We start from the raw sequence: 21,611 nt of genomic DNA, 5'->3' as shown, positions 1-21,611 counted from the left end.
CTACAAGGGGCCTGCACGCGAACAATCCCCGGCAAACATACCCGTTTCAGTACATCTCCTCCTAAACGATCTTTGCACATGACGAGAAGAGGGGTAGAAGATGGTGCTCTCCCACCAGATCAACGGCTGGTTTGGAAGACAAAGCATCAAGCCTCGCGGTACCTTAAGGAAGTAAGAATATCACTACAAAATCATCGAAACTGATCCATCAGCACCAATGGAGGTGAGTCTATCTCTGCTGTCACAATATGCCAAACTAATGCGCGGGGCAGAACCCCTCATTTGTCCTGCGCGATATCAAAGACGTCGTCATTGAAGACCGGCCCAAACCCATCCTCAAAGACCCTCACGATGTGATTGTCCATGTGGCACAGACAGGTATTTGTGGAAGTGATGTATGACTTTCTTCCCTCCTTTATCCTCACAATAAGTGGTCTATATAGTTCCAGGTTAACGTATCGCCCAGGTTCACTAGTATGGGTCCTCTGAAGTATCCTATCATGGACAAAGTCTTTGACATAAGTTCAGCTGGCAACGCGGTCGCATCGGCGATTTCATCCTCACCGGACCCATGGTCCTCGGCCACGAATCCTCCGGCGTAGTTGTCGAAGTCGGTGACAAAGTCCGACACCTCAGGCCGGGCGATCGCGTCGCCATGGAACCCGGCGTACCCTGTCGTCGTTGCGACTACTGCCGCAGTGGGTCGTATAACCTCTGCGGCGACACCATCTTCGCGGCGACCCCGCCTTGGGATGGCACACTGGCCAAATACTACGTCAACGCCGCCGACTATTGCTACAAGGTGCCAGACCACATGACTCTCGAGGAAGCAGCCATGGTTGAGCCTGTATCGGTCGCTGTGGCCATCACCAAGACAGCTAACATGCAAGCCCATCAGACCGTCTTGGTTCTGGGCTGTGGTCCGATCGGCGTACTCTGCCAGGCCGTGGCCAAGGCCGCTGGAGCAAAGACCGTCATCGGAGTGGATGTGGTTCCATCCCGACTGGAAGTCGCCAAGTCGTACGGCGTCGATCACACGTTCATTCCCTCGCGGGCCGAGCCAGGCACGGACCCCATGGTGCACGCGGAGCGGGTGGCCATACAGCTGAAGGAAGAGCTGGGACTGGGAGAAGGCGCCGATGTGGTGCTGGAGTGCTCTGGTGCTGAGCCGTGTGTCCAGTTGGGTATCTATGCCGCCCGCCGGGGAGCTACGTTCGTGCAGGCCGGTATGGGCAAGGAGAACATCACGTTCTCCATTACGGCGGTGTGCACGCGTGGGTTGACCATCAAGGGATCGATCCGTTATCTGACCGGATGCTACCCGGCGGCTATTGATCTGATCGCCAAGGGCAAGATTGATGTGAAGCGGTTGATCACGAACCGGTTCCCGTTCGAGAAGGCCGAGGAGGCGTTTGAGTTGGTCAAGGCAGGACGGTCGGATGTGTTCAAGGTCATGATTGCGGGTGTGCAGGATTAATCCATAGATACAACATAGCATACGTCGGGTTTGTTGGTTGGCAGTCAGTGTGGTTTAGTGTGGAAGGGGATTCCTATACCACCACGGGACAAATCTGGGGGGATTTTGGCCGCTGAGATGCGCACGACCTTCAGAAATCATAATAATTACCAGAATTTACAAAATACTCTCTCTAGAAGTAGTATATAAGCCGGTATATATGGAATGTGTCATGTACACAGGCTGTCAATTAGTTGCACTATGTCTCTGTATATAATCTTACATTGTAGGAGGTTCACATCACAGGTTGGTCACACAAGGAGCAGGTAGGCATTCAATGGATCACCCCTCAGGAGAACGGACATCCGTCGCTTTCGGCACTGCCGACAACGCTCATGGTAGTCGTGGCCGTCACGAAGCTGACATCCTGAGTGCTGGCCTGGGACGCCGTCTCCGTTTCATACAATGCTGCCGTCGGCGTGGGAACCTTGTTCAAGGTCACAGGATGGGAATAGTCTGAGCACCAACCAATAGTCTTAGGCACGATTCCTGGCTTGACAGATCTGGAGGAGGCAGGAGCAGGAGTGGATGAAGGAGCCGGGAGATGAGAGGAGTGGTGATGAAGCAGATGATGATCATGATGATGACTGTGGTGGAACAAAGCAGTGCTGGACGCGGTAGGGCTCACCGTGACATAAACGGTAGATGCTGCAGGGCAGGTAGACGTAGCAGATGCTCCGGGTGCGGTAATACTCGTATCAACACAGTCGGTCGCGTTGGCCGCGTCGGAGACGAAGAATTTCTCGGACTGGGCGTAGATGATATAGACGTTGGTGCCGTTGATCCCGCTGATCTGGTAGCCCCACTCGGGATCGGTGTCGCAGGGGATTTGCACGGGGTATGACAGGTCGGAGGTCGGAATGTCAATTGCCAGGGGAACATAGGAGGGTGGCCAGTAGACGAAATTCCAGAGATAGAGGCTGAAGGTGGTGGGATCGGTGTCAACGGTGGTCCAGTTGACGGTGATGGTGGAACCGGCGGCGTAGGTTGAGTTGAGGGCCGGCTCGGTGATGCTGATGGCCGCAGCCAGGGAGCTGAGGGTGAGGAAGGGAATGACGAAACGCATGGTCGCGGAGTAGAATTTGGCTCAATTGAAGAAGTGAGTGAGAACAAGAATTGAATATCAAATGAATAAGTGAATGCGATAGGCGACCAAACGAGTGACTAAAGGGGTCAGAAGGGCGCGATGCAAGGGGAAAAACCGTTGACCCCCATGGCAGGATACTGGGCAGATGCGAAGATATAAGCAGCCTCCGCTTGTGCTTTTCTCCGGAAATTGGAGGCTGTACTCGTGTCACTTTCAAGATTATGCTAAATTTAAAATCAAGCCACGCGTTCCCAACTATCGAGCCACTAAGGAAGGATGCCATCGGCCATTGGCTCTGTTTGAGACATCCGAGTGGAGCGGCGTGCTCGGGCCCGCCGACTGGAAAATCAAACCGTTCCAAACAGGCATCCATCTACACTATTACTTGCTCGGCTTCATTTTGGAAGTTAGACAGAACCCTATCTGGGATTGTTCGCATGTGATCTGAGAAAATCATGTTCTTCGAGTCCTCATCTCATACTGGTGGCGCATCCTTCCACAATCTCTCATGCTATCGCCGATTTAATATATGTTCATATATTGTTATCACTGCTAATGAGATAACTGCTTGAGAAATATATAGTACTGATTATGCAAGTTAATGGCGTCTATCGACAAGGTGTTGGTATTTGTATTTTAGACCATTCTCTTTTTTCTCCTTGGCTGTTATGTAAGTTGTAACATGCGATAACCTCAATCACCGTTCTCCGACGCACCTCCGTGAACTGGGAGCAGGCTGTCTAACCGGCGATAGCCTCACCCTCCCTTCCAAATGGCGGCCAATTATTGTAATTCTGGTTCGATCCTCGAACGGTCCATATTTCACTTTACCACCGCGAGTGTTCGAGGCAAGAGGAACACCTTTCTTAATCCGGCTTATGAGGTCCTGGATTTCTCCATGTCAGCTAGGACCAAAGCTCACGAACGCTATTGTCAACCCACCGGATTGTAGATAAATGGCCGTGCAAATGTCACGAGGTTGATCTTCCCTCTTTGTAATAGATCTCTTGCTTCCTCTACCGTATACTCGCGGTTCACCATGAGCATAGCGCGACTTTTAGGATACTTGATGAGAGTGCCAAAGTCCGTCAGAGGCTCGTACTTTGGAGGCAATTCTTTCCCTTGAGGCCTGGGTCGGGACCTGAAATAGTCATCGGTTTCGCGCCCCACATCACAACCTCGACGCGATAAGTTGATAAACGCGAGATCACGACACATTAGCTCCTTGATGAAGTATGTGTAAGTCTCTTTCATTTCTTCGTATGAGATCATGGTGTCATTATAGTCATCTGTAGGGCAGATCTTGATCCCGACTGCTCGAGATCCCCAGACCTCAATAATGGCATCGAGGACTTCGAGCGGAAACGGCAGCGATTCTCGACAGAACCACCGTATTGGTCACTGCGTGTATTCGAGTGTCTAGATAACAGTTAAGCTCGTGAAGCATGCATTATGTGGAGGGATATCGCTTACGAGCACAGGAAGTTGTGTATAAGATACCCGCTAGTCAGCCGCAGTGTCAGTTACGATGGCCGTATCCACGAAGGGTCGTCTTTCTTGCGTCCTTACCCGTGTGCTAGTAGCTCAATTCCATCAAATCTAGCAGACTTGGCCAAGCTGACAGAGTGCCGATATTGTCCGACAATGACTCTCGGGTCATCAATTTCGGTGATGTTGTCGGTGTGGCCCGGAAGTTCCTCCAATGTACGATATTTTCCGCCCTTGGCAGGTACCTTGGATGGTGCATATACTGAATATCCTGATTCTTTCAACATCGGCATATTATCATTCTGAATGCGTCCTATATGTCATATATAATCTACAGTCAGGAACCTCACTCTCTTACCAGGACAACGAAAACATCAATTGGCAGGACTCACCTGGATGCCATGGCTGGAAGAGAATCTTTCCCCCAACCTTGTGCACCTCGCTTGTCACCTCGGCCCAAGCATCTGAATGGTCTTGGTTGTACATTACAGGCGCGTGGGGCCATTCGGCACCGTTCAGGCTGATAAAGGTGCCCTCTGCGACGATAAGCCCGGCGCCGTCCCGCGCTCGGTCGGTGTGATGTTTGATGTTCGCATGGGTCGGCTTATTTCCATCGGTGCATCGATTTCGCATCATGGACCCCATGCAAATACGATTGCGCAATTGAATCCCATCCCCGAGGATGACTGACTCGAGAAGCTCCGCCATTGTAATGCTCTTGACGATTAGCGAATGACTGCAGGAAAGGCTAGCTTGGTGAGAAGAGTAACCTTAAAAAGACGCTAGATGGACATGCTGATTTATATCCGCATTCTGTCCAGAATGAGGTCACGCCACTCTGTTTTTTAGGTAAAATCTGCTTGTTTGGAAGGCGATGATTGACGAAAATGAATTCAGTCCGCATCTTGCAGGCTTACTCTCGCGTATGTCATCATGGCTATCAGCCGAGACGATATAGAAAATGAATGACATCATTTCAATAACTCGCCTGTACTGATTCATTACTACTCTTTCTATATTTCACATAAATGTCATCATGGTGGACATTGCACTGTGGAACATGAGAGTGTCTAGATGATAGTCCTCGGATGACTTTCCCGAGCCGGTAACTGGTTATCGACGGCCTGAGGCTGCTATCGCGGCCTCCTTTGCCGAATCACCGAACCAAAGATTCCCCCCAGCTTTGACCATCCTCATCATGGCATGAGCCTTCTTGTTACTCAAAGAACATCGTCCTACCAAAAGAATGGCTTTCCCGGTGCGATCTTAAAATGACAGTTCTTCTTACAAGCATGTCCCCCCCGCCCCTCTGCCATGGAGTTCCCCACGTGAAAGGAACGGCTTCTGGAAGGCTGATTGCCAGCCACGTGGAGTTGAGTTTCTGGGGTGGCGTCGACCCCCAAACAGGCCGGGTGATTGACCAACACCACCCCTTGAATGGCCACTCTCTGGAAGGTAGCATCCTCGCCATCCCAGGTGGTCGTGGGTCCTGCTCGGGCAGCGGGGTGATGCTTGAACTCCTACTTAACAACCGCGGACCTAAGGCAATACTCTTTGAGCGCCGTGAGGATATCCTCACCTTGGGGGTAATGGTCGCGGAGGAGATGTTCGGCAGGGCAATTCCAGTGATAACACTGAATGCAGACGACTTTCAACGGGTGCTGGAACTGCATGATACTTACATCACGGTCGGTGATGGTTACATCTTCGACAAGGAGTTATCCGGGACATTGCATGAACTGCCTGACTGTCACTCCAAAACACCATTGGCGCTGACCACAAAGGTGCAACTGTCCGAGGTGGATAGAGCATTGATTCAGGGCGAATATGGAGAAGCTGCTCGCGTGGCCATGCGGATCGTTCTGCGAATGTCCGAGTTACTAGAGGCTCGCGAATTGATCCCGGTCACCCAGGTTCACGTCGATGGCTGTATTTATACCGGACCTGGATCGCTAATGTTTGCAGAGAAACTGCGCGATCTGGGAGGTCAGGTCCTTGTTCCAACCACCCTGAACTCTATCTCTGTCGACCAGAAGCGATGGCGCGCTCAAGGCGTAGATGTGGCGTTTGGGGAAGCGGCCGACCGGTTGGCCAAAGCGTATATTGACATGGGTGCGCGGCCAACTTTTACATGCAGTCCCTACCAGCTGGATAGCGCCCCTAAACTCGGAGATCAAATTGCTTGGGCAGAATCCAATGCTGTGGTGTATGCCAACAGTGTGCTTGGGGCGCGTACCATGAAGTATCCCGACTTTCTCGATATCGCCATTGCTCTCACTGGCCGCGCCCCCAAAGGGGGACCACATATTGATACCAACCGCCAAGCTACACTGATTATTCGGTTACTAGACACCGAGGGATTGCATGTCGATGACTCCTTTTATCCTGTGCTTGGGTATCACGTAGGGACCCTGGCAACCAATCAGATCCCGGTGATCGTGGGCCTTGAATCCCTGGCCCCGAATTGGGATGACCTCAAGGCGTTTGGGGCCGCATTTGCGACTGTCTCAAGTGCCCCGATGTTCCACATGGTTGGTATTACACCAGAGGCGAGGACCATAGAAGCCACTATCCGACCCGAAACCCACCCACCTTGTCTGGATGTGAAGGTGGAGGAGCTGACACCCTGTTGGGATACACTGAACACTGCATCAGACGCCCAAACAGTGGATCTCATTTCTCTTGGTAACCCACATTTCTCACTGAGAGAAATTCGACGATTAGCTACCCTATGCAAGGGGCGTACGAAATGCGAGGGGGTGGCGGTGATGGTAACCTGTAGTCGGGCGACATACGGCTTGGCTGATCAAGCCGGGCTTGTCCAGGAGCTGGAGAGGTTTGGTGTCCAATTTATCACTGATACCTGTTGGTGCATGATTACAGAACCCTTCATCCCACAATCTTCCCACGCCGTCATGACTAACTCCGGAAAATACGCCCATTATGGCCCTGGACTCACGGGGCGGAAATTCTACCTGGGCAGCTTAGCCCGGTGCGTCGAGACTGCCTGCCAGGGGCGTCCAGTTGACCATTACCCGTTCTGGATGAAGAGGAAGATGTGATTCCTTAGATCTTGCTGGCATGCTGACCATGCACAACGCATCCCTCAACGTCTGAACCCTGGCTTCGTGTGTGATGCCTGAGGCATCAATCCTTCGGTCGGCGACAGCCACCTGACCCACTCGGGTGAAGGTACCCGGAGTGGATTGCATGGAATTCTTCCACTTTCTGGTGGTGCAATAAAAAAAGAGCCAAAAGTCTCTCGAAGGTATTTCCTCAGACTATGCCATGGCTCCGACCGGAGCGGATCCTGTTGCCGGAAAGGGTCCCCGACCTTTTGGCTGATAAGGTGACCGGCTGGAAAGGAAATCCTCACCCGTTCCAACCCCGCCTGGTTTCTTTCTTCAGAAGTATAAATTAGTAGTTCCACCAACGCTCCGTCTTAAGTCGCATCATTCGTCTTTCACCATCAATATTCGAGTTTTCAAACATGTCGCAACTCTCCAACTACCGTCTCCTCAGCTTCGATGTCTATGGCACTCTAGTCGACTGGGAAGGTGGCATCTTGGCCGCCTTCCAGCCCAGCCTCGACAAAGCCAACGCCCACTTCACCCGCGAACACCTCCTCACTGTCTACCATGACTTGGAGCGCGCGCAACAAGCACAGACGCCCGACATGCCGTACTCGCAACTCCTCGCCACCATCCATCCTCAGTGGACCGAGCGCCTCGGACTGCCTCAGCCGTCAGAAGAGGAAAGCCGCAAGTTTGGAGAATCCATCGGCAACTGGCCCGCCTTCCCGGACACCGTCGACGCGTTAAAGCGACTGGCCCAGAGGTACAAGCTGGTGGTGCTGTCCAACGTCGATCGCGCTTCCTTTGCCAAAACCAATGCTGGCAGCTTGCAGGGATTTCCCTTTGATCTCATCATCACTGCACAAGATGTGGGCTCTTACAAGCCAGATCTTCGGAATTTCGAGTACCTGCTCAAGGCAGTCAAGGAGCAGTTCGACATTGAGCCGGCGCAGGTACTGCAGACGGCGCAGAGCCAGTTCCATGACCACCACCCGGCACGCAAGATGGGGTTGAAGTCCGCGTGGATTGAGCGGCCAGGGGCAACAATGGGGAATCTGTTGGAGACCGTCTATGACTGGCGGTTTGATACCTTGGGGGAGATGGCTGATGCGGTTGAGAAGGGACTGTAGACTAGCGAGTTCGCCATGTTCGATGTTCCGGGATCTTTCGTGGACTATATAATAGAACGAAATAGGATAAACCAATGAGCATCATGTCCATAGACTCTGAGCAAGACAGCATGCACAAAGCGTGTTTTGTACCAGCAAAGCCTGAGAACCGGCTAAGCGGCGCCTGTGAACCGGGCCGCATCCCCACCCCACGCCAGTCTCGGGATGCCAGCCGAAGCCATTCATTACTTATTGCCCATGTATCCCTCCAGTTTCAGTGGCCCTATTCCTCACAAGTTGGCCTTACACTAAACTCCAGCACTCCCACTATGGATTTAGCCCACACTCTAGAGTCCGCCCCTAGCGGCGAAGTCATCAAATGCATTGACATGCACACAACCGGAGAGCCCACCCGTATCGTCTACGCGGGGTTTCCTCCCCTCAGCGGGACACTGCTCTCCCAGCGCGACCAAGCCCGGGATCAATATGACCACCTCCGCAAGCGAATTATGATCGAGCCTCGTGGCCACTACGACATGTACGGTGCCATTCTCCGACCAACCACTGAACTGGTCGAATCCGGTGAAGCTCACATCGGTGTTCTCTTCACCCACAACGGTGGCTTCTCCACCATGTGTGGCCACGCAACCATCGCACTGGGCCGATTTCTTGTCGATACGCATGATGTGGCTGTTTTTCCGAAGCGAAATGAGTTGGTAGTAGACGCTGCGTCGCAAACAGTTGTTAACTTGCATGCGCCATGCGGATTGGTTCGTATCACCGTCCCGATCAAGGACACGGCCGATGGGATCAAGTCCGATCCGTCGCGGGCGGTCTCGTTCCTGTCCACACCAGGTTATGCTGCTGCGACCAATATTACTATCTCCATTCCACCTGAGATTCGATGGACTGAGCTTGAAGGGCGTGAGAGCATCACCCTTGATGTCAGCTATGGAGGGGCATTCTACGCGTTGATCAATATGCACGAGCTGGGATACGCATCCACGGGACTGAGAAAGGTCGATCTTGATTCACTATCACAGGTGATGAAAAGACTAAAAGCGTATCTTGAAACCTATCCCGATATTCTGTCCGCCTGTCAGCACCCTGAAGACAAGAGACTGTCGTACCTATACTCCATCATGCTGGTGGACACGAATGTCGGACACAGGCCAGACAGTGTAGCTGGAGCCGAGACCGGACTGTGCTTCTTCGCCGAAAATCAGATTGATCGGTCACCGACAGGCTCATGTGTCACGGCTCGCATGGCGCTAGCGCATGCGAAGGGAGAGAGATCGGTTGGTCAGCGGTGGGCTTACAATTCGATTGTCTCCAATCGCTTTCAGACGGGTGCGTTTGAGGCTGAGATTGTAGAAACGGGATTGCGGGTGGAGGGTGGAAATGCCCCGGCCAAGGATGCGGTGGTGGTGCGCGTGGAGGGGAGGGCATACTACACGGGCACGTCGAATTTTATGGTCGAAGAGGGAGATATTACGAGTCATAGTGGGTTTGTAATGAGTGATATGGCAGTGTAGCTTTTGAAGCGAATATGAGGGGAATGTAACATAAATATGAACCAGTATGAGCTGGATGTCAGCTGAATATCCCCTATACACATAGATGTCAGGTTTCCTGGGAATTGGCATTCAACAAGAGTCAGAAACTATTTTAAACATTGAGCGAAACTCTAGGGGAAAAAACCCTTCCGTCGACAGCTTAGAGTAAGCTCATTTTAAAGTACCCTGGCGGCATTGCTCTGTCTTGTGGACGGGACCAGGATCACCAAACCCTTGACCGTCAGGGCGTATCAAGACTGTTTCTCATCTGCCATTCATGAACGTGTCATTAGCTCGGGTCGAATTGGCAAACACCTCGTCGTATTAGACCACCTGTCTAAATAGCAGGAGGGAGATCTTATTGCAAACCAAGTGATTTAATTTAGAAAATTGCCAATGTAAGGCTGTGGGAGTTTTCCCCCCAGCCTTGTCAGTGCGGCTGAGCTGCGCCCCCGCGGCTTCCTCCCACCCTACCTCACCGCAACAAGAATCAGTTGCTTTCCCTTTACCTTACCCCAGGTCTCGTCGTCCATACCATTTACCTTTCGAGAAGTCCGCCATTCATCACTGTACGCTGTATCCTGTTTTCTTATATTTAAGCATCGAAGCGTCGCGACGTCACCCTGAATGCCACATCAGCTCGCCGGTTCCAGGTTCAGAATACGCTCGAAGCCACGAATCGTCCTTTGTTATGGAAAACCCACAGACCGACCCCAATATGTCGTCGAGGCAGGATGGCTTTAGCAGTGACAACAAACTTGCTACCAACAAGGCAATGGCCTCCAGTGTCACCGACAATCCTCGTGCAATAAAACTAGAACACAACAGTTACACAGTCGGGTGGGTATGTGCGCTGCCAAAGGAGCAGACGGCTGCGACAGCAATGCTAGATAAAATCCATCCACAACTACCAAAACCACCAAGCGACCCTAATACTTACACCCTGGGGTGCATCGGGAGGCACAACATCGTTATAGCCTGCTTACCGAAAGGCCAGTACGGCACGAATTCAGCATCAGCGGTTGCAACTCGAATGGTAGGCACTTTCCCATCCATTAAGGTTGGCCTTCTGGTTGGTATCGGCGGTGGCATTCCACCAAAGGTCAGACTCGGGGACGTCGTGGTCGGTACGCCCGTTGATCAGTGTTCAGGGGTGGTCCAGTGGGATTTGGGCAAGGCAGAAGCAGAGGGTGGCTTCAAAAGAACCGGCGTACTAAATAACCCCCCGACGGCACTGCTGACGGCATTGACGAAGCTAGAAACGATGCATGAGATGGGCGGACCCAAGATACGTCAGTATTTGGATGATATGGAGCAGAAATGGCCTAGATTGATGCCAAAGTATACCAGATGTGATTCTCTTGTGGATCCTTTGTCTGGTTCTGACAATTGTGCTAGAGAAAGCCAACACGGAGAAGGACATGTGCACTACGGTTTAATAGCGTCCGGTAACCAGGTTATCAAGGACGCTCATTTCCGTGATAATCTAAACAAGAGCCTCGGCAGGAATGTGTTGTGTATTGAAATGGAAGCAGCTGGGTTGATGAACAACTTTCCTTGTGTTGTGATCCGGGGCATTTGTGATTATGCGGACTCAAAAAAGACTAAATCTTGGCAAGAGTATGCTGCAGCTGTTGCAGCGGCGTATGCAAAGGAGCTTCTGGAGTATGTCCAGCCAAGTGATGTTGATGGGGAGCGCCCAGTGAAAGACATGCTTGGCGACGGTTAGTTATCCCAAGACCACATGTCACGTTCAAAGCTGTTTTCTAATTCGCCCCATAGTCTTGAAGTGTGTATCGAGAACCGAGACTAACGTTGAAACAATGAAGTCGAACTTCGACAGAAAAGGAGAACTTGATATCCTTGAATGGCTTACACCGATCGACTACGGTCCTCAACACAGTGACATCTTAAAGAGACGACAGTCAGGGACTGCGCAGTGGTTCTTAGACTCTGCAATATACCAGGCATGGATAAGCTCAAACAAGCAGACATTATTCTGTCCCGGTATTCCCGGCGCAGGAAAAACAATATTGACGGCAACGGTCATTGATGACATTACTGCCCGATTCCTACATGACAAATCCGTTGGAATTGCGTATGTTTACTGTGACTTCCGCCGGCAAAACGAGCAAAGTGCGGAAGCCTTAATAACAAGTCTCCTAAAGCAATTAAGTCAATGTCGGCCTTCCCTCCCAGGCATTGTGCGCAGCCTCTATGACCGGCATAGACATAGACGGACCCGACCAGAACTGGACGAAATTTCAACGACACTCCGATCTGTGGGTGCTATGTACTCGAGAGTCTTTATTATAATTGATGCGCTCGATGAATGTCAGACATCTAATGACTGTCGAACGAGGCTTATCAAGGAAATTCTGAACTTCCAGGCAACTTGCGGTGGAAATACTTTTGCCACTTCAAGATTCATTCCACAGATCACTGAGAGATTCAATGACTGCATGACACTGGAAATCCGTGCTCATGATCAAGATGTTCGGGAATATTTAAGAAGTAGGATATTGCAATGTGAATCGAGGCTGTTGGCCTCCCACAGTGAAGAGATTCAAACTGAAATCACGAAAGCTGTCGATGGAATGTCAGTAACTTCCCCTCTCTGAGTAGGACTGAACAACCTAACATTTATCGAGGTTTCTGCTAGCACAGCTTCACTTCGACGCGGTGAAATCGAAAAAAACTACGAAAAGAGTAAAAGAGGCTCTGAGGGGCCTTGCAAAGGGGTCTGAAGCATACAATGATGCATACGAAGATGTGATGCAGCGAATTGAAGGGCAGGACAGGGATTCCCGGAAGCTTGCACACGATGCTCTATCGTGGATCAACAGTGCAACGAGGCCGCTCAGTACATTGGAGCTTCAACATGCACTTGCTGTAGAAGCGGAGTCAGAATTCGACAGAGACAACATTCCGTTTCTGGATGACATCATCTCTGTCTGTGCAGGCTTGGTCACAGTTGACGAAGAGAGTGATGTCATTCGATTGGTACATTATACAGCGCAAGAATTCTTCCAACGAACGTGGACCAGGTGGTTCTCAAACGCACATCATGGCATTGCAACAGCTTGTGTCACATACCTCTCTTTCGACCCCTTCAAAGCAGGCCCCTGTTCCACAGACATGGATTTTGAAGCGCGATTAGACACATACCCCCTTTTCTCCTATGCAGCGAGGAACTGGGGTCATCATGTTCGGACACAACAAACGGGAATAAGTCTGATAGTAGCCCTGCTTGAAGATACACCCAGGCTTAATGCCTATGTGCAAGGCCTTTTCGCTCGCAAAGAATTTCCAACTCACTGGAATTATAGCCAACATGTTCCCAATTTGTTTACAGGACTCCATCTTGCATCATACTTTGGGCTAGAAAATGTGGTGCTGTACATGATTCAGCAGGGGAAACAGTCGGAAGCTATCGACTCGTTTGGTCGACTCCCATTGACATGGGCAGCCTTTAATGGGTACGTGGGAGTAGCTCAACACCTGCTGGAGAGAAGTATCAAGTCAGATTCAGGAGACAATGATGGTCGAACCCCACTAGCGTGGGCAGCATGCAATGGCCATGAGCAAGTGGTCAAACTTCTGGTTGAAAAAGGTCTTGACCCAGGCTCGAGAGATACCTTCGGCCGTACTCCACTATCATTAGCCGCCTCGAATGGTTTTGTGGGAGTGGTGAAGCTCCTAGTGGAGATTGGTTCAGATCTAGATTCTAGAGACGCAGATGATCGAACGCCTCTATCATGGGCCGCCTTCAAAGGTCATATAACAATTGTGCATTTTTTGCTGGAAGGTGGTGTTGATCCAGACTCCAAGGATGTGGATGGTCGAACCCCTCTTTCGTGGGCGGCCTACAACGGCTGCGAGGCAGTGGTACAGATTCTGCTAGTACACTCTGTTGATCCAGACTCCAAAGACGAGATTGGGCGGACTCCTTTATCGTGGGCGGCAGATAATGGTCACGAGAGAGTGGTCAAGCTCCTATTGCAAAAAGGAGTTGAAGTATCCTCACTCGATCAAACAAGTCGAACCCCGCTCGACTGGGCATCCTATTACGGTCATAAGACAGTAGTCCAACTCCTTGTGAGCAGAATTTCTCATAGACACCCACACGTCCTTGGTGCTACCGGTGGAGCTGCTGTGAAGCAGGGTGATATTCAGAACAACGAACCTCGGAATCCAGGTTCCCGTGCCCACACCCCAAGCACGACATGGTCGGATGGCCATGAAGTTCGAGGTCAAGACCAGCAGAAGCAACAAGTTGGGGAGCCGAGTTTGGAGAGTGCCGGGATTACTCCAGCAAATGGTGACAGTCAAAAACGGCCACTGTCGCCGGAAATCGCCTCGCCTCAGACTGTGCCCTCCCTCCACTCTAAATGGTATTGCCTGTTGTGTCCTGAGAAAAATCGCTTGTATACAAGCAGAGAAACCATCCTAGGACATATACAATTGGCTCACGCTGTCCAGTTTTATTATTATTGCACGGAACCTCATTGCCCTGATGCTATTGCACGCAACCCTAATTTCAATAGACTTGACCGAGTTCATCATCATTATATGACGAAACATGGAAGGCGGACAACCTCTCAGGAAATCCACCAATCCCGACGAGAAGAGCCCCATCCTCGTTTCTGTCTAATTTGCTATACATTCGTTCACTCGTGGCGGAAGTTCTACAATTGTGTCGTTCGCCATTGTCAGGATCAGTGCTCTTCGACTGTCAGCGATGAACAGAGTGCCGCTGGCTCACAAAAGAGGAGGAAAATCAAGGATGAGATTGGAGGATCACTCACTGCTCCAGAATTGACGCGTGACGATCATGCACCGCAAGATCTTCAGATGCAGCTGATGCTGCTCGAGCAGCAAAACAAACGTCTATCAAGAGAAACGTGATATTAGATGTACGCCAGTGACTGAACGACTGAAGGGACTAGTGCATGAACCTTAAATCTATTTGTATTTATAACGCGTAAGCGATGAACGTGGCAGAGATCTATTGCCAGCTCGAGGTATGACTATCGTTTCATGGTCGAGAAAGAAGAGAGGATGAGTTGTTACCCCTTGTCATGAGCACAACGGACTGGTGTAGATGTGGATTCTGCGCACTGACCCGCCGTCTGGGAGAGCCAGTCAAAAGCCCCGTATAGCCGGCCAGTTTCGAGTCAGATTGATGAGTAATCTGGCTGGTACCAGCTAGACTACTTCCATCGGAGCTTCAAGGCACTTTCAACCCAGCATTAAGATTCCTTCTGACCAATAGCGAAGATCTGAGAATGCCGTCCATTAAAGTCTTCACTCGCTGGCGCCCTCCGCTGCCATCGGAAGCGGCTGCCCCTGAAATCGCCCGAACACAGGCCTCCAATCCCGGGCAAAACACCACGATCGCACTAACACCACCACCATCCCAGAAACTCTCTCGCCCCTGGAAAAGCGACTCAGCTTTTACCGAGATATTCAACGCAGACGACTCTAATCGAACTGTCTTTGAACATGTCGTCGCACCGACTCTTCCCCGGGTTTTAAGCGGGCAAAACTGCAACTTCTTCGCCTACGGACACTCGGGCAGTGGGAAATCCCACACCATCATCGGGTATGATTTCGAGCGGCCAGACGAGTTCGGACTCTGTTTGTCAGCTGCAAAAGCGCTCTACGAGCATCTATACCAACTGAATGAGAATACTAAGGAGAATGAGACACTTCTCCTAGGCCTCCGCATGTACGAGCTACGGAAAAACATTGCCTTTGACTTGCTCAACAACCGATGCAAGTGCCATATCCGCGAAGGCGCTGACGGGAAGACCCACGTCCGCGGCGAGACGGAAACCCTCGCCGATGGGAAAGTCCGCGTGCGTCCCATCGTCACCAAGCCATGCTTTACTTTCGAGGAGTTCCATGCTCAGCTGTTGGCGGGCATCCAGAGCAGGGCGACAGGCACATCGACGATTCATGATCAGAGTTCCCGGACACACGCTGTGTTTGAAGTTGAGATTGTTACGAGAGAACTACTGGATGCGCGGGATGCCGTCGTTGAGCGCCAATCCGAGCTGGTACCGGTCGGGAAACTCGCAACAGATATCTACATCGAGGAGAATATGAAGGCCATTATCCAGACACCGGATGGCAAGTATGTCCCGAATCCGGATTATCAACTCAATCAGACAGCGATAGATGAGGCCGAGGCAAAGAAAGCAGAATATGAATTGCGGGTCCAGAAGGCGGAAGAGTATGTTCTAGAAGTGAAAGAGTCATGTCCCCATGCCTGCCTGGGTGGAAAGATGGTATTTGTGGATCTGGCCGGCTCAGAGTACTGTCATGACAAGGGTTCCGTGTTCACCATGCGGACAAAACAGACGCCTCAGGAGCAGCAGGAGAGCAGACAGATCAACACTGATCTTCTTTCCTTGAAAGAAGTCATTCGGGCTATGGCCCGGAAGCAGGCCCGGATTCCGTTCCGGTCATCGCCGCTGACGATGGTCCTGCGCGAACACTTTGTCACGGGCGGCGATGATGGAGTTTCGGCGATGATCCTGACCGCTTCGCCCTCGTCAGAGCAGTATAACGCAACGATTGATACGCTGAAATATGGCAATCTGATTGGAATGGCTGGAGTTCGTTAGAGTCTAAGCGGAAAGGCGGTTGCATCCATCTACTTGATAGCTTACATGATTACGTAGATCGGTATATATAAATTTAGTCCCTCGTATGGTGTACTGCACTTCCACAGTTAGGAATATGGCTGGAAATACAAACGCTTCCGGATCTATGTAAAGCTGCTACCGAAAGCTCAATGGCCTACTTTCTCCCACGCCTCATTTGTATTCGCTAACATCCTCTAGTCCTGTATCGCTGGCACAGCACTTTGAGGACTTCAGCCAACCACTTGAAGTCCTTCCGCTCAAGATAAACCTGGGCAGAAATTCTCACCCACAGCCAGCCCCCGTGCTCAACAAGGGGCACGAATGTCCCATGCTCCTCCACCAGAGTGGTTTGGAACCACCTGACCGCTGCCACAGCCTCATCGGCTTTCAAAAGCGTAGCAGAAGAATCAGAAGCTGCCAAATCCTCCCTGAAAGTGAACGGTAACCGGATAGTGGCCATAGCACATCGCCTGAGATTGCTCTGCTTCCCCGGCTGTAGAGCTCTTTCCTCCATAACGTCCGTTCCAAGCGTCGCAGCAACGATATCAGCAGCCTCATTTACCAATCTTTCCAGGTATTCGTAGATACGGGCTTCGCCACCACAGACCGTCTTGCGAAATTCCAAGGCGGCTGGAACACAGAAATAGGGCGTATCATCATTGGTAGCGACAAATTCGAAAAGACTCTCAAATGCACTCTTTGAAGAATCGTCACTCTTCATGACAGAAGGCGCCGTCGCAGGAGAGTCTTCGGACGGGATGAAGCCCCAGGAGGTGGGAATGGTGGTTCGAATCAGATGTTGGTTGCGTTTCGGAACATAGAGCACACAGCAACTCCGGGGGACAAATAGCCATCTATCGAGGGTTGACATATGAGCCCACTGCTGGAAAGTTACCGAAAACGAAATTCAGCAGAAACTTACTTATGACAATTACTCGTGAAGAAGTCCGGCTGTAGCGCTGCGAGATCCAACGGCAGCTGACCAATGCCGTGCGCGCCATCAATCAAACTCAGGATGCCCTCTTCTCGACAAACCTCAGTGAGTTTTTCAAAAGGGAACCGCACAGCCGGCAAGCTAGTCACGACATCAAAGAGGGCAAGCTTCACATTCAATCCCTCGCTCCGCGCTTCCCGAACAACCTGGAGAAAGCGCTCCACCAGGTCCTCGTGACTAATCGGCATTTCATATCGAACTTTACGAATCTGAGCGGCTCTAGATTCGATGAAAGATACAATGCCCTTTTCGAGAGCGCCGTAGACGGTTTCAAAGTAGATAATGACATCATCTGACTTGAAAGGCAGGTTGTGGAGGACGGTGTTCACCCCCGTAGTTGCATTCTTGACGAAGACACATTCGTTTCTGGGGACATTCAGTAGCTTGGCGACCGCCTCCCGAGAGACATCTAGTTCTTTGGGGGTGGTGTAGCGGATGAATGGATCTGGACGCGCCTCAACTTGATCCTGGAAGTGGTGTAGGGCAGTGCGAACTGCGGCAGGATACGTTCCAAATGAGCCTGGAGTTTATCGGCGTGGTTGTGTCAATATTTGGTACTACAACGCTCGGTAAGTTCGATAGCAGGCGTTCTTACCGTGGTTCAGATTTAGGAACTTAGGGTCGAAGAGAAATTGCTCACGCATCGTTGCCCCAAATGGAACGATAGATGCATCACTAGAAGCCATTTTCGTGTTGTGTGGATTGGTTGATAGTAAAAATTAGGTACTATTTAGATGATTCCTTGCGATGACTCAAGTTGCGGAGATGCTGGTCGGCCTCGGCAAAACGACTGCGGCAGTATCTCTACCGCACTCGGGGCAGTAACCACTATTAGCTCGAAAGCCTAATGCCAGTATTCTGATGCAGATACCAAACGCAATTCTCTAGCTTCTAGCGCCATGCCATATTTTTACTGACAGACACGCCTTATAACTGCTAAAGGTAGGCGGTAGGTAGGGAGAAGACACTGGAAAGGAATGACAGGCGGATGGCCCATCCAACTTTTGAAAATAATTGTATCATCATATAGCGGAGACCCATGTCCGGGGAAGCTCAGACATAATCAAATAAAGCTGAACTCAATTATTCCGAAGTGGGAGACTACAAAGTCTCAACTTGACCCAGCAACCACTGCAGGTGGCGATACGACACACGGCCCTGATCCTGCGGCTGCTTATGCCCTGATTGGTAAGTCTCCGCCCACATCAACCCGCGCTCATAGTGTTGTACGCCCATAACTCCCTGCGGCCCGTCCAACCCTCCGTATCCCTCCTGGCCCTCAAAGATCTCGTTCCACTGGAGATCCGGCATCTTAATATCGATCGGTGTGGCAGGTGCAGACTGGAAACCCAGCTGGCCGTTCCAGGTCATGTTCTGGATGGCGAGGAGGGTGCCGTTCGTAATGATCAGATAGTCCCAGTCGCCATTTGCAATGAGCACACGGTTTGTCGCCTCAATAACACGCGGGAGAACCCCCTCGGTGGGGTTGGGTGAGTCGTCCCCTTGCTGCTCCGGACCGGGGTCGGAATCACCTCCAGCAAAGACGAGGTCAGTGCTGCAGAGCTCCCATTCCACGTCCAGTGGGGCGTGCAGAGCCTTTTTCACATCCGCGCGGTTGAAGTAGGTAGACGGCGCAGGTTCGTATGCTAGGTCCGTCGGCCAGCCAAGCACGTCCCAGAGAAGTGGACATTCATCAATGACACGATATGGGTTGAAGCATGGGTTGGGATTGTAGGCTTCGTAGTAGATCATGTTATAAATGTCGCACTCGGAGTAATTCATGTATTTGGGAGGTTGAATGCCGCTTGGAGGGAAGGCAAAGTACTCATCGAAGTATGCTTTGTAGCCGCATTCTTCGTAGGTGGTTTCGAGCTCGTTCATATAGGACTGGTTAAAGTTGAAGAGTGAAGCGTGCTGCTTGACGAAGGGGTAGGCAGGGAGCTCGGCTTGGATGTAGTCCCATTGGCCGATGCAGGCATCATAGAGGAGGGCTCCTAGAGGGGCGTTGAAGAGTCAGGATCAGTCGACTAAGCTTACGGTGCTAATGATTATGAGTAGGAGGGGCTCGTACCGCTCAGGTTAAAACGGGTGGTGTCGTTCTTATCCAGCATTGCCGACGAGATGTAGGGAACATATCGACCGGCGTAGCTCTCACCGGTTATGAATATGCGAAAGTTCTTTATCCCGTATAGGTCTTGAAACTTTCTGAAGAAGTTGAGAAATTCGGCGGCAATCTCGTCTTCGTTGGTGGCTGTAACATTGCCTACAGAATATCCGGTTCCGACTGGTTGGTCAACCCTTAATCACCTCAAGTTAGTCACACAAAGTACGGGCTGAATGCGTCCAATTGCTATTATTGGGTAGTAGCGTACCATAGCATGTTCGTCAGGTTAACCCAAGAATATTCGTTAATGACGGGTGCATAGGTACCAGGCTGCCACGTGAACCTTCCATTTTCCTGGAAGAAGCCTTGTTCGGAAGAACAGCCTGGCCCTCCATTGAGGTAAACAGTAAGATCGTCCGATGGTTCGCCTATCTTAGGTTGGAAGATATAAAACAAAGATCGAGAACCATTGTTGCTATCATCGATAGGGATCGACCCTGAGTACATCTCCCCCAGATCGAAGTGCACATCAGGTAAGCTTTCCACCAAGTGGGCTATCCAGGGGTTACCATATGTCAGTCACGAATAAAGTTCAAGGCCAGTTTAACGCATACATTTAGTCCTATTATTAAAGAAGCGATAGTCAGAAGTATTGCTAGAATGAGCCCTGGTGGCAGCACGATATGTTGGATGACGTTTAGAAAAATGAGCGACAGCCCGGCTTCGTTCAGATTGAGTTCCTTCTGCGCCGTTGATCAACAGAAGTGCGGCAGCAACCGTGACCGCAGGTGAAGCTAAAAACTTCATTCTGGATTAAAGTCAGTCAACAGGATCTGACAGAAGAAGAAGATGTCTAACGGCCAAGGGGATCAGGTCAATCTTGTACCCAACAAGAAGAATTCCTCCGTCGAACCCGATGGCTAGGGGTTGGGCCCATTTACTCCGATATTCTAGCGACGAAACAGATCCATTGAACTCAGATTATATTTTCCGATAGTTTCCATGTCATGATTGGAGCAACCAAGGCTAAAGATGGGTCTATTCTGCATCGTACAGCTTCTTTACAGATTGGGTGCAATAGCGCACTTTTCGGCTTCCCGATCCCTTGTGGCATGGAACCGAGCAATCAGTCAGTCTAGTAATTATTAACTAGCCAGACGCGTTTGCAGAAAAAAGAAAGTCGAAGACACTCGCTTGGCAAGAAAGTGGCTTAGACAATTTGGTCAGTCCCCGCCATATAGTCTAGCTGGTCGAAGACGATGCCGATCTGAACCGAGTTTGGTCAACCAACGATTGCAAATGGTTTTCTCTTTGTAGCGCCAAGACATGCAAGCCGGTCAATAGCCGCGGATCATTGAGCCCATCAGCGATTCCTTACTCAACTTTCTGGCATGAACTCCCCAGTTCTAAACTTTCCTTACCAATTGAGGATATAGCATGGAGAAGGATTCTAGGTCACTCTTCATTTAGTCTCTCTCCAATTCTCCTGTTCAAAATCTGTTTGCCGTGTGCAATCTGAAGATATGCTTGCATGAAACTGGGTTTTGGTCACAGACAAATGTAGTTGCCTGAGAGTTAAATCCTTGGTGGATCTTTTCAGGGTCATTAGTCCTGTGTTTGTAATCAGCACGCAGCGGATGGAGCCGAATTCGTCATTTCTCATTCGAGGCCGAGTCGTGATCGTAACCCTAGATTCCCCACTGGACCCTGTGCCAATGCGGTGCAAAATCGACGCGCTTTCCCCAGACAAGAAGCGGAAATTTAGTAGTCCCGGTCCCTCGGGGGTTTTTCGCCCGCTTAGATAATACGCGTAAAACCTCCCTCAACGTCAAGCCAATTATGAGGGCGACTGACTCAACCCGTACATGGTTCCTGCATTTGATGTGACGATCGGCGGCAGCGTAGCCTCTGCTACGGCAAACTCATCGGCAAACACCAAGCCGATGGGTTGATGTCAACGATCATATCAATCAGGCATCATATCAATCATATCATCCTCCGATCTCGGTTTCTCGGGGAGTTCTCGGCAC

The 21,611-nt window shown here is 50.9% G+C and overlaps 10 protein-coding genes across 10 annotated transcripts; 6 read left to right on the top strand and 4 right to left on the bottom strand.

Annotated features, from left to right (window-relative positions):
* Nucleotides 1-217: 217 nt before the first annotated feature.
* Nucleotides 218-1,477, top strand: BO85DRAFT_491866 (NAD(P)-dependent alcohol dehydrogenase; the record flags this gene model as incomplete). The annotated part of the gene is made up of 4 exons (XM_025663743.1): nucleotides 218-223; nucleotides 273-395; nucleotides 467-474; nucleotides 529-1,477. 4 exons carry the CDS (start codon nucleotides 218-220, stop codon nucleotides 1,475-1,477), a joined length of 1,086 nt encoding a protein of 361 aa, XP_025511664.1.
* A 179-nt stretch (nucleotides 1,478-1,656) lies between these two features.
* BO85DRAFT_452926 (GPI anchored serine-threonine rich family protein) lies at nucleotides 1,657-2,663 on the bottom strand. The gene has a single exon (XM_025660943.1). The coding sequence runs from the start codon at nucleotides 2,580-2,582 to the stop codon at nucleotides 1,806-1,808; it is 777 nt and encodes a 258-aa protein (XP_025511663.1). The 5' UTR covers nucleotides 2,583-2,663; the 3' UTR covers nucleotides 1,657-1,805.
* A 473-nt stretch (nucleotides 2,664-3,136) lies between these two features.
* On the bottom strand, nucleotides 3,137-4,816 carry BO85DRAFT_480929 (flavoprotein NADH-dependent oxidoreductase; the record flags this gene model as incomplete). The annotated part of the gene is made up of 7 exons (XM_025663036.1): nucleotides 4,484-4,816; nucleotides 4,173-4,404; nucleotides 4,077-4,106; nucleotides 3,991-4,022; nucleotides 3,546-3,955; nucleotides 3,320-3,489; nucleotides 3,137-3,167 (listed from the first exon to the last, which is right to left on the bottom strand). The coding sequence occupies exons 1-7, from the start codon at nucleotides 4,797-4,799 to the stop codon at nucleotides 3,137-3,139; spliced, it is 1,221 nt and encodes a 406-aa protein (XP_025511662.1). The 5' UTR covers nucleotides 4,800-4,816.
* Nucleotides 4,817-5,383: 567 nt separating this feature from the next.
* BO85DRAFT_491862 (DUF521 domain protein) lies at nucleotides 5,384-7,153 on the top strand (the record flags this gene model as incomplete). Its single annotated transcript, XM_025663742.1, has 1 exon — nucleotides 5,384-7,153. The coding sequence occupies one exon, from the start codon at nucleotides 5,384-5,386 to the stop codon at nucleotides 7,151-7,153; it is 1,770 nt and encodes a 589-aa protein (XP_025511661.1).
* Nucleotides 7,154-7,367: 214 nt separating this feature from the next.
* Nucleotides 7,368-8,531, top strand: BO85DRAFT_151176 (putative haloalkanoic acid dehalogenase). Its single transcript, XM_025654146.1, has one exon. The coding sequence runs from the start codon at nucleotides 7,582-7,584 to the stop codon at nucleotides 8,293-8,295; it is 714 nt and encodes a 237-aa protein (XP_025511660.1). The 5' UTR covers nucleotides 7,368-7,581; the 3' UTR covers nucleotides 8,296-8,531.
* Nucleotides 8,532-8,603: 72 nt separating this feature from the next.
* BO85DRAFT_471728 (putative proline racemase) lies at nucleotides 8,604-9,809 on the top strand (the record flags this gene model as incomplete). The annotated part of the gene is made up of 1 exon (XM_025662497.1): nucleotides 8,604-9,809. One exon carries the CDS (start codon nucleotides 8,604-8,606, stop codon nucleotides 9,807-9,809), a length of 1,206 nt encoding a protein of 401 aa, XP_025511659.1.
* A 524-nt stretch (nucleotides 9,810-10,333) lies between these two features.
* On the top strand, nucleotides 10,334-12,642 carry BO85DRAFT_151126 (purine and uridine phosphorylase). The gene is made up of 3 exons (XM_025654145.1): nucleotides 10,334-11,554; nucleotides 11,613-12,429; nucleotides 12,498-12,642. The coding sequence occupies exons 1-3, from the start codon at nucleotides 10,522-10,524 to the stop codon at nucleotides 12,514-12,516; spliced, it is 1,869 nt and encodes a 622-aa protein (XP_025511658.1). The 5' UTR covers nucleotides 10,334-10,521; the 3' UTR covers nucleotides 12,517-12,642.
* Nucleotides 12,643-14,977: 2,335 nt separating this feature from the next.
* Nucleotides 14,978-16,555, top strand: BO85DRAFT_452924 (kinesin family protein). The gene has a single exon (XM_025660942.1). It carries the CDS (start codon nucleotides 15,119-15,121, stop codon nucleotides 16,460-16,462), a length of 1,344 nt encoding a protein of 447 aa, XP_025511657.1. The 5' UTR covers nucleotides 14,978-15,118; the 3' UTR covers nucleotides 16,463-16,555.
* On the bottom strand, nucleotides 16,528-18,200 carry BO85DRAFT_405297 (putative aminotransferase family protein (LolT)). Its single transcript, XM_025657295.1, has 3 exons — nucleotides 18,073-18,200; nucleotides 17,406-17,997; nucleotides 16,528-17,337 (listed from the first exon to the last, which is right to left on the bottom strand). The coding sequence occupies exons 1-3, from the start codon at nucleotides 18,161-18,163 to the stop codon at nucleotides 16,668-16,670; spliced, it is 1,353 nt and encodes a 450-aa protein (XP_025511656.1). The 5' UTR covers nucleotides 18,164-18,200; the 3' UTR covers nucleotides 16,528-16,667.
* Nucleotides 18,201-18,497: 297 nt separating this feature from the next.
* On the bottom strand, nucleotides 18,498-20,388 carry BO85DRAFT_428911 (alpha/beta-hydrolase; the record flags this gene model as incomplete). The annotated part of the gene is made up of 4 exons (XM_025658230.1): nucleotides 18,498-19,471; nucleotides 19,549-19,775; nucleotides 19,850-20,135; nucleotides 20,196-20,388. 4 exons carry the CDS (start codon nucleotides 20,386-20,388, stop codon nucleotides 18,579-18,581), a joined length of 1,599 nt encoding a protein of 532 aa, XP_025511655.1. The 3' UTR covers nucleotides 18,498-18,578.
* Nucleotides 20,389-21,611: the final 1,223 nt, after the last annotated feature.

Source organism: Aspergillus piperis, assembly GCF_003184755.1.
Source record: "Aspergillus piperis CBS 112811 unplaced genomic scaffold BO85scaffold_22, whole genome shotgun sequence".
In the NCBI taxonomy this organism is placed as follows: Eukaryota; Fungi; Ascomycota; class Eurotiomycetes; order Eurotiales; family Aspergillaceae; genus Aspergillus; species Aspergillus piperis.
This window is presented reverse-complemented; position numbering and strand designations above follow the sequence as displayed.

Coding starts and splice junctions, on each gene's coding strand:
- BO85DRAFT_452926 (XM_025660943.1), bottom strand. CDS start 2,582: ATGCGTTTCGTCATTCCCTTCCTCACCCTCAGCTCCCTGGCTGCGGCC.
- BO85DRAFT_151126 (XM_025654145.1), top strand. CDS start 10,522: ATGGAAAACCCACAGACCGACCCCAATATGTCGTCGAGGCAGGATGGC. Junction 11,555..11,612: donor GAAAGACATGCTTGGCGACG/GTTAGTTATCCC, acceptor TTCGCCCCATAG/TCTTGAAGTGTGTATCGAGA.
- BO85DRAFT_405297 (XM_025657295.1), bottom strand. CDS start 18,163: ATGGCTTCTAGTGATGCATCTATCGTTCCATTTGGGGCAACGATGCGT. Junction 17,998..18,072: donor GTTCCTAAATCTGAACCACG/GTAAGAACGCCT, acceptor GATAAACTCCAG/GCTCATTTGGAACGTATCCT. Junction 17,338..17,405: donor TTCACGAGTAATTGTCATAA/GTAAGTTTCTGC, acceptor AACCCTCGATAG/ATGGCTATTTGTCCCCCGGA.
- BO85DRAFT_452924 (XM_025660942.1), top strand. CDS start 15,119: ATGCCGTCCATTAAAGTCTTCACTCGCTGGCGCCCTCCGCTGCCATCG.
- BO85DRAFT_151176 (XM_025654146.1), top strand. CDS start 7,582: ATGTCGCAACTCTCCAACTACCGTCTCCTCAGCTTCGATGTCTATGGC.